We start from the raw sequence: 10,358 nt of genomic DNA on the forward strand, positions 1-10,358 counted from the left end.
ATGCGTCAATGAGCCCAGCGCCCAGTAGCACACAAAAGATCACGTTGCCATGCTGCGGGAACCATTCTCTCCCGTGAGTTTGTAGGCTACTGTTGTTGCTGATCAACCCAGGTTCGTCTGGCGAAGCAGACCTATGAATCGCAGAAAAACAACCGCCTCTCCAGGGTTGTCCCTTGCTATGAATCAATTTTTCCTTGTAAATGACAGCGCCCAGCAACAGCGAGGCTCGGGGAAAAGTGTGGTTTGGTTCCTGGTTGAATGCAGCATTTGTGTCTCTCCACCCATTTAGCATGAGCATCATAGCAAGCTCCACATCACCTCATTATCTGGTTATATGGTTACCATGTAGAGTTGTAATTGGTTTCCTTGGTAACAGAAAAACATTAGGCGTGTCACTTAGTGTAGAGCCATCAGAAGTAGAAAAATGAGTACACGAAAAGTGACGGGAAGGAAAGGGAGGAAAAGAGGAGGGTAGACACAAAAATAATGACAGAGGTGAGGGAAGAAGTGGGCAGCACTATATAAGTGAATATATAATTGTCGTCACCAACTACCTCCTGAGTTTGTAGGTAAATGATTTATGTTGGACCCCGGTGTTTTAAAACTAGCCCTTTGGAGCCTCCTTAGAGTCCGCAGATGGTCTGAGGAGGGGTGTTTTTGGACTTATTCTTCAGTTTTTGGACAGGTAGTTTCTGGCAGCTCTTGTACGGGTCCAGGAGGGAGTTACCAAGTGTCAGGTGTTTCCTATTTAACCGTGTTTCCTCTTTTGTCGGATCTTCGGAGGATATGGCAGCAAACAACGTTGCTGTAAGGGCGCGTCCCCACGTGTACTCGAACATGTGTTGACAACACAGCTGGCAACATGTATGGATACATGTATGTAGCAGTATTTGGACAGATGTATGCAAACATGTTACGGCGCAGCTTCATATCGGATGGCAGCAGAGGTGATGGGATAAGTGTGTCCATACGACACAGCTGAAACTTAATCATGATGTCGCCAACATGATCAGGACGCTGTTGTTCCCAGCATATTTGCATCTTGTTCGTTACTGTGTTGTTTATATGTAGCCAGCACTTGTTCCAGCACACGTGTGGACGCGCACTAAGAGTTTACAAAGTAAATCGCCAAGGGTGATGTCCTAGAAAGCCCCTGCCATTCACAAGAATGCGTCCCTTGGTAACCTGACGACGGATTAGTGCCCTCTGTTTATTCAGCAGTGTAGAGACACCTGGGTGGAAAACATTAAGCGTTAAGAAAGAAGTTTTGACATTTTCATTTATTGACTCTTATACTCGTTGGCATGGGAGACTTCGGAACAACTGGCCGTTAGCGATTTGTTTTGCACATTGCACCTTATTATGCTTTTGTGTGTTACCGTGTATATTTTTAATTGCGGCATAATTTTCATCAGTACTGAGGGAAAGGAGGTGTAAATAATCGAATGCAATATAATCGCTGAAAGGAAGACACTGCAAATAATTCAGTGATCCCCTACATTCTCCTTGCCGGAGTACGTTAACACCATTTCCAGAAGAAAGTGAACGTTATGGAGGAGTTATATGGTGCTGTTAAATGGAATTTGAATCGTACGAGTATTCAGTCATCAAGTTTCCTAGTTCCTTCATTAATAACACTTCCTTGTAAATCACCGGCCATATGCGTAACGTCAGTATTCTTTTAGATCCGCAGTGACATAAACAATGAAAGTTTTCCTTTTCCTCCGTAGTTCTGTAAACAATAAAGTTTCCTTTTAATCCCGTATTCTCTTCTTCGAAAATAACAACGTTATGCTGAACTGACATAAAATGCAGTTGATACAGACTTGAACAGCAGACTACTATACATAACATGATAGTGCAAACACTTCAAACATTCATTTTTGTTTTTTACTCGTATGAAAATAAATAAATCTGTACAAAGCACAACAGTGGACTCTTCTTAAAATTATTTATATACAGTAGATACCTGTACTTGATACGACAGCATATAATCATGGTGCAATCCCACTTAAATTCATGGTGCAAAACAGTATGATTTAAAGGAAACATATAATTACAGCCTACTATAGAAAGCATAACATCGGACTCTTCTCAGAGACATGTACGGATACCCGACACGAAAGTCAGCTGCCATGGCAGCATTCGTGGCTGGAGCACTGGTTTATAGTGTAATTTTTGGGAGTTCTAATTTTAAATTTGATGGAGTGGTGCGCATAAGGAGAGCCCTCACCACACTGATGAGACTTAGTGAGGCAGGATGGCACTGGCGGAAAGGACTGGGAGTGAGTGGATTCTCATCATGGGCCATGTGGATGCCTCACCTGTGTCCACGCCTACAAGTGACTCCCCCACCAGCACACGGCCTCACCCTCACATGGCAGCCTCCTACTCAACACTCCATCTTCTTCACACAGACCTCCTGTGCCTCAGCCCTCACCCCCCGCGAGGTAAGTATATCATCATCATCATAATCACTATCATCTTTGTCAAAATCACCTTGATCTCCATCGCATTAACCGCCCGTGAAGTGCAGTCATAGTAAAAATTAAAAAAAAATCACATATCCAGGGTACCTGGCTACCGAAAAAAGATGCAGAACAACCAGCTCGATTATCTTTAGCATTTGATGCTGTTTGTAGACAATGGATAGAGTGGACAACTGTTACATATATATATATATATATATATATATATATATATATATATATATATATATATATATCGTCATCGCCATCAGCCGTATGAGTGTCCACTGCAGGACCGGCCTATCCCTACCGAAGTGGGGACGATACAGCCAATGTATCTCTAGCAAGTGGCTTAGGCTGTTTAGTAGAGATTGTATGTAGGGTGAGAATTGCTTGTAAGTGGCTTTGGATGTGTGTGTAGTCTGTGAACCAAGTGTAATCGGCCCGCGCAAGCCGACTGGGTGCAAGCATACTCTATAGTATGCGACACTGGTTCAACCACAGCACCCCTGATGTTAGCCAAAGCAGTACGTGGCCAGAAGAACGCTTCCAAAGTTTATTACCCTGGCGGGGCGCGAACCCTCGTTCTTCAGTGTACGAAAACGCACACTTTACCACTGTACCACAGAGGCTCCATATATAGATAGATAGATAGATATAGACAGATAGATAGATAGATAGATAGATAGATAGATAGAGAGAGAGAGAGAGAGAGAGAGAGAGAGAGAGAGAGAGAGAGAGAGAGACTGTGGTACAGTGGTAAAGTGTGCGTTTTCGTAAACTGAAGAACGAGGGTTCACGCCCTGCCAGGGTAATAAACTTTGGGAGCGTTCTTCTGGCCACATACTGCATGGCAGACATAAGTGGTGCTGTGGTTGAACCAGTGTTGCATACTATAAAGTATGCTTGCACCCAGTCGGCTTCCGCGGCCCGATTACACTTGGTTCAGAGACTACACACACATCCAAAGCCACTACAATTATACTTACAAGCACTTCTCACCCTACATACAATCTCTACCATACAGCCTAAGCCACTTCGTACAGATACGTTGGTTGTATCGTCCCCACTTCGGTAGGGATAGGCCGGTCCTACAGTGGACACTCAAACGGCTGATGATAGATATATATATATATATATATATATATATATATATATATATATATATATATATATATATATATATGTGTGTGTGTGTGTGTGTGTGTGTATATATATATATATATATATATATATATATATATATATATATATATATATATATATATATATATATATATATATATATATATATAATAACATGAGTGGGGAGAGTGCAAGTGTCAAAGAGTATACGAGCTATGTTCGTCGACCGTTTAAGACGAGCAGTCAAAAGGAGTTTAAACCAGAACTCGGAGATGACAGAATGCTGTTGGAGCTCCATGATGGTTTGAATATCGGTGTTACATTCAGAAAATGGACGGTTGCCACTCTTAATTTTGGGAGGGACCAAGATTGAACCATAACTGGAATGGAGGCGGACATCCTTTTCCTCAGGAATAGAAGCCTCCAAAGAATCCGTGAAACTCGCCACGAGAGAAGCTTGAACCTCATATAGAACAGTGACTAGTCGGGAGCCATCGGACCCGGAATGGAGAGAAATCTCCTTGCCTACGTGAGAGAGCGAGCGTAGGTGAAATTTTAGGCCATCACCCGCAAGATTAGCAAAGGTGGGAACATTAAAAAATTTTGTCCAGGTATGTGGACTAAAGAGGTCAGGTAGGGTAACAATAGAGGGATGGGGACGAGAAGAGGAAGACACTGGGATGGTACTGTATAGGGAACAGAAGTTCGGGCTGCATTAGAAAAAGTAGCCATGGAAGTGTAATAAATCTTCATTCACCCACCCCTCCACCCATCATGGAGTCCAACAAGAGGAGGTCAGATGCCAGGAATAACACCACTGGCGACCCCAGAGGTAGCGAATGGGTATACGTGGGTAACCACTGGAGGACCCTGGCATGAGTGACTCCAGGACGACAGGAGCCACCAGGTCCTCCAGTGCCCACTTGACCCTAGCCAAGTTAACGCATGACTAGCCGGCAGACCTGGTCAGGCCCAACCTGACTGTCCGTCTAGCCAGAATAAGGGACCAAGGAGCTGCGTTGCTAGTTGCCTCTTATGATAGCAAGCAGGGGATACTGGGGAAGTATTCTTACCCTCCTTACCCCAGGGAGAACCCCCAGTGAGGAAAGCTTGCCTTCAGTTAAGGTGAAGTTGGGAATGTCTTTCATCAGCTTTACTGTTTGTGCGTATATCGTCAGAGGAATCAAATTCAGTGGTCTTGCATTTACGTTCAAACCGTGACAATAATATTTTCTAGAAAATCTAGACTCCTTCTACCTCACTTGATCAACTGAGCTGGTTTATAACGAACAGCATCATGAGTGAACAAAACTTAGAACTGAATATTGGTGCCAGGCATGGGACAACAATAATATGTCTCAATATCGCAGACTGATTCAGGTTCAACACATGTACCCAAAATGAGCAGATTTTTAAAATGTAACGTGCTTGAGTGTTGCGGAATGTGGTAGTAAAATGGACGATGGGTACATTCACAATTCATTATATTCATTAATGGAAAACAGAACTACAATATGACGACGAAATGAAGATAGTGATGCCGATTTATGATGGCCATAATAATGATGTTGGTAATGATCATGATTGTTAATTATGATAATGAATGGCGATGTTTATTAACATGTTGAAGTATCTGCTGCTGGTGCAGCTGCAGGACGTGATGGTGATGACGCTAACCCTGGACGCTCCCTCAGGCATGTGCTGTTGAGAGTGCCGCCCTCCATCACCCCAGTCGGCCTCTCCTGCTGCTGATGACTTCACCCTACCTCAACCACACCCATCCCCTCATGCAGGTACATACAATCCTTCATGCAGGTATACACACCCTCTCATGTAGGTACACACACGCTGTTATGCAAGTACACACAGCCTGTCATGCGGGTTCACACGCCCTCCCGTGCAGGTACTATTGCGGCCAGGAGTTCTTAGCCACCCTCGTCCACCAACCCGTGTATGTGGCAGCGTCGCATTCATGAGCACAGAAGTTGCTTTCGATGCATTTCTGTCGAAAAATATCCTTTCAGCTTTGGGCTTGTACTAATGGATAAAGCAATAGTAATATTTACTTTGAAGCTTTGACTCTGATAACACGAATATATCATACTGATAATTTAATAACTTTATTCTCATATAGAGCCAAGCAAGTGGCAAAGATGTATATTTGGTTCCACTCTACGACTTCCTGTAAGTCTGAACCAGCGAACACACAGTGAACAAGCTCGAAGCATTCATTTGTTACCAGGGGGAGAGAGAGAGAGAGAGAGAGAGAGAGAGAGAGAGAGAGAGAGAGAGAGAGAGAGAGAGAGTGGGTGCCAGTGAATTTTAGAGGAATGCGGTGCTCAGCACAGTTAAACAGGGATTCTTCCTTTCGTTTCCTTTGGCTTTCTATGCCAAAATGACTAAATGAAGGTAAATTATGAAATATAATAACTGGATGACGAAGTGGTAATAGGGTCTGGCTAATGGTTGTTTGGTCCAAGGTGTGCAGTAGCAAGCCTAATTCCAGGCAACGGTCGTTGTTAAAAGTAGGATATTTTCAGTCCCACTCATTTTAAATATCTCCATGTATGTTTACAGTACGTGTATGCCCCTATGGACCTATTTTCACCCCATGAATATTTTTATCAATGGACACTTTCACCACTCGTATGCCCCTATGGACCTATTTTCACCCCATGAATATTTTTTATCAATGGACACTTTCACCATTCGTATGCCCCTATGGACCTATTTTCACCCCATGAATATTTTTATCAATGGACACTTTCACCACTCGGAACAAAATCCTCCACAGACTTATTTTCCTTAATGAGTTTATTTATTTATTTTTTTTCAAAGACGCCTAGTTTTCTACGTAAACCTATTTTCCCATGAACTAATTTTCTCGACTGATATATTTTCTCCCCTTGGACCAATTTTTCCGTCGACCTTGAATCTCTCCATGGATGCAGGTTTCCTACATGGACCTATACCCATGGACATATTTTTCACAATATACCTATTTTCCCCATAAACCTATTTTCCGACGTGGTGCAGTTGAAAAACAGACCTCTGCACGATGGACAGACGTATTGCACGATGGACCTGTTGTAACCCACTGGCTGTATATACCTACTTCAGCATGATTCCAGAATAATATCGTCTGTGGACCGATTTTCCGCACAGTGATCTATTCCCAAATCGGACGTATTCACTCAAGTGACCTAATCCCAGATGCCGTTTTCCCACAGTCCGTCCAACCACCTACACACCCACTCATCAACGCACATACCCACAACCTAACTCCAGTATGTCTCAAAAGTAGGACGACATAAACCTGTCTTTTGCCTTGTCCTACAGGTAGCCCCACCACCCACCCCACTTAATGCACGAACCCAACTCCACCCCACTTAACCAGCCCAACAACCCTTTCCCTCCCTCTCGCCCACCCACTCCACCTAATACGCCTGTGAAACCACCAGCCTACAACAACCAATGCACCCACCAAGTCACCAACCCACCAACCCGCATACCATGCTCCACAAGGCGGATGACTCGCAGTTCTACGCGAGCACACACACACACACACACACACACACACACACACACACACACACACACACACACACACACACACAGAGGCGGGGTGGATTTTCTCACACGAAAGATGAGTCTCACCGCTTAACTCTGTCGGTAGAAAATAGTACACTTTACAGGGAGGTTGCCAGAGAGTAGATAATGGGATTCATTCCGGCTACATACACATGATTATATGTGATATTAGTAAATAACGTGCTCGAGCTAAACAGGGAATTTTTCCTTTGGTTGATGACGAAAGGAGTTTATTTATCCAAGGATAACGTCTCGTCGGGCAAAATGAAAGATGAGTTTTATTCTGGGTAACGCCAGTTGACTTTGTCAAATTATTAGGCATGCCGCGTAATTTCTGTTTTATGCCTTATGTTCCCATTTGTTTTCTCTCCAGTGGTTGGCACCTGGAGATTTCTGGAAAACTCATGAGTATTTCTCTCATTAGCTGTATATCCCTCTCTGGACAAAGAGGCAAATTAAGCACAGTTTTTTGTTAAATCAACAGCATTTATCTCCTAATTCATTATGCCACCGATAGCAATCCTTAAAAAAATAAAAAAAATAAAAAGGATCCTTTATCACAAAACAAGGCAAGTTCTAGTGACTGATGGAAGAAATATTCACACTGTGGCCTGTTTTCAATGGAGCACAGGAATCCAGGGTTTCTCATTCCTTGCGTTTCCCTGCGCCAGTCTGCCTCCACCTCATTTCTCCAAAATTCACAGGCATCCACCATACACGCTTTCTCTCTCTCTCTCTCTCTCTCTCTCTCTCTCTGGGGGGCGCGGTAGCACAGTGGTAGCGCGCTGAGCTTGTGATCGGGAGGTTGCAAGTTCGAGCCTCGCCCGGGCTACCGTTGCCGGGGCTATATGGCCTTAGTTGCCTAGCTCGAGGAATTCATTTCTCCATTTCTCTCTCTCTCTCTCTCTCTCTCTCTGTAACAAATTAATGCTTCGAACTTGTTCACTCTTTGTGTTCGCTGATTCAAATCTACAGTATAGGAAGTCATGGAGTGAAATCAAAGGAACATACTTAGGTCACTTGTTTGGTACTGTATGAGAAAATATAGTTACTAAATAATAAATAAGGTATTTTCATGTTATCAGAGTCATACTCTCAGAGTAAATATTACTAATACTTTATCCATTAGTACAAGCCCAAAGGTGAAGAGATATTTTTCGACAGAAATGCATCAAAGGCAACTTCTGTGCTCGTGAATGCGACACCGCCACATACACGGGCTGGCTGGACGAGGGTTGCTAAGAACTCCTGGCCGCAATAGTACACACAACCTCTCATGCCGGTACACATAGTCTCTCATGGAGATTTACACAGCCTTGCATGCAGGTACACACAACCTGTCATGCAGGTACATACAGCCCGTCATGCAGGTGGTACACACATCCTCTCAAGCAGGTACATACATTCTCTCACACAGGTACACACACCTTCTCATGCGATTAAGGGGAAATAAAAGAAGAATAGATAATGATGACTACGATGAGAGAGAGAGAGAGAGAGAGAGAGAGAGAGAGAGAGAGAGAGAGAGAGAGAGAGAGAGAGAGAGAGAGAGAGAGAGAGAGAGAGAGAGCAATTAAGGGAAAATAAAGAATAATGGATAATGATGACTACAAGACAGAGGGAGAGAGAGAGAGCGCAATTAAGAGAAAATAAAAGAATAATGGATAATGGTGACTACGATAGAGAGAGAGAGAGAGAGAGAGAGAGAGAGAGAGAGAGAGAGAGAGAGAGTCTCTCCTAAAGACTGTACCAGGAAAAGACATAATTAGCATACCTTCTTAAGACAGTATAAGGCGTCAGTTTATCCTGTTTCCATTTTCCGTTTTCCTGCCCAGGATTTATTCTTTTCTGCTTTTCCGGCTAAGAGACAGATATGTTCAGCATGGAAAACAGACCGCTGCACATATTTCAAGGCGTCGGGCGACTTTGGGGAGGACCGTCCAGGAAGAGGTGGCAGGATAGAGTGTGAGGCGTAGCCTACTAGGAAGTCGGGCTTGGCACAACGGACGAGTTGTGACAGACCTGTTGTTGGAGGCGGTCGTACCGTGGCCCAAGGTCTAATGAATGCCGTGGCATATTATGGAATTACTGATGGACGGACGTATAAGGACAATGACACTGCCACGATAGAGGGTCTTAAGATCTTCGTTCTCTTCATCAACACGTTGTTGATTTCTGCCCTTGTGCCTGTAGCTATAATTTAGGATCGTATTCTTGTCAACTTAGGTTTGCTAGCACGTCTTCCTTCCAGTTAATACCAGCATCAGAAGAGGTAGTTTATTGCTCTGTGCAAACTACCTCGACACCAGAAAAATGCTGAGACAGAGAGAGAGGGCGAGCATACTGACCCCGTCACTACGAGGACATAATATGTATTTTATCTGCGTTATCTAAAGATTATTTTAAGTAGCTTATACGAGACTCGTTGAACTTGAGTGTTGGTTATACACTAGTCTTCATTAACACCACCAATAAAGGTCCTCATATCTAGTGAAACTGTCTGGTGGTAGTTTGATTACAATTAAAAAATAAATATTATCGTACAGTATCGCTTATGGGAAGGCAGTTTAATGCTGTATTTGTGGAAACTACGATCATATTAGAAGTTGCTGAAAAAAAAAAAGGCATACTGACCCCGTCATTACGAGGACGTAAATTGTACTTTATTCCTTGGTTTCACTCGATTTTTTTTAGGCAGCTTTGAGGAGACCCTGAACTGGAGTGGTTGGACATACATTTGCCTTCAGTAACATCTTCACCACTCAAGATCCTGAAATCTAGTGATATTGTCTGGTGAAGTTTGAAATGAAAAAGACGTTACTGTATCGAAAGGGTTGTGGTGCAATTGCCGTCCCCTCGGGTTAACTTTAATTACTAAGATATGAAGTGACTGACTTACTGAGCGATCAATTAGCTCGTGCGTCGACTAGCCCAGTGCCCAGTAGCACACAACAGATCACGTTGCCATGCTGCGGGAACCATTCTCTCTCTGGTGAGTTTGTAGACTACTGTTGTTGAGAAAAAAAAAAAAACGCTCTTGCAGTGTCATCCCGTGAAGTGAACTAATGTTCCCTTGTAAATGACAGCGCCCGGTAACAGCGAGGCTCAGGGAAAAGTGTGGTTTGGTTCCTGGATAGATACCGCATATGTGTCCCTCCACCCACTGAGCAGGGG

The 10,358-nt window shown here is 43.5% G+C and overlaps 1 protein-coding gene across 1 annotated transcript in view; it reads left to right on the forward strand.

Moving 5' to 3' along the window:
- Positions 1-2,102: 2,102 nt before the first annotated feature.
- LOC145401310 (lactosylceramide 4-alpha-galactosyltransferase-like) overlaps positions 2,103-10,358 on the forward strand; it is a 30,491-nt gene continuing 22,235 nt past the window's right edge. The window contains exons 1-2 of the mRNA XM_080273637.1: positions 2,103-2,450; positions 5,288-5,386. Coding sequence (XP_080129763.1) covers positions 2,103-2,450; positions 5,288-5,386 — 447 coding nt within the window. The remainder of the gene's footprint in view (positions 2,451-5,287; positions 5,387-10,358) is intronic.

The sequence above is a fragment of the Coenobita brevimanus genome, chromosome 55 (assembly GCF_032717465.1).
Source record: "Coenobita brevimanus isolate Jiangsu-jjx chromosome 55, ASM3271746v2, whole genome shotgun sequence".
In the NCBI taxonomy this organism is placed as follows: Eukaryota; Metazoa; Arthropoda; class Malacostraca; order Decapoda; family Coenobitidae; genus Coenobita; species Coenobita brevimanus.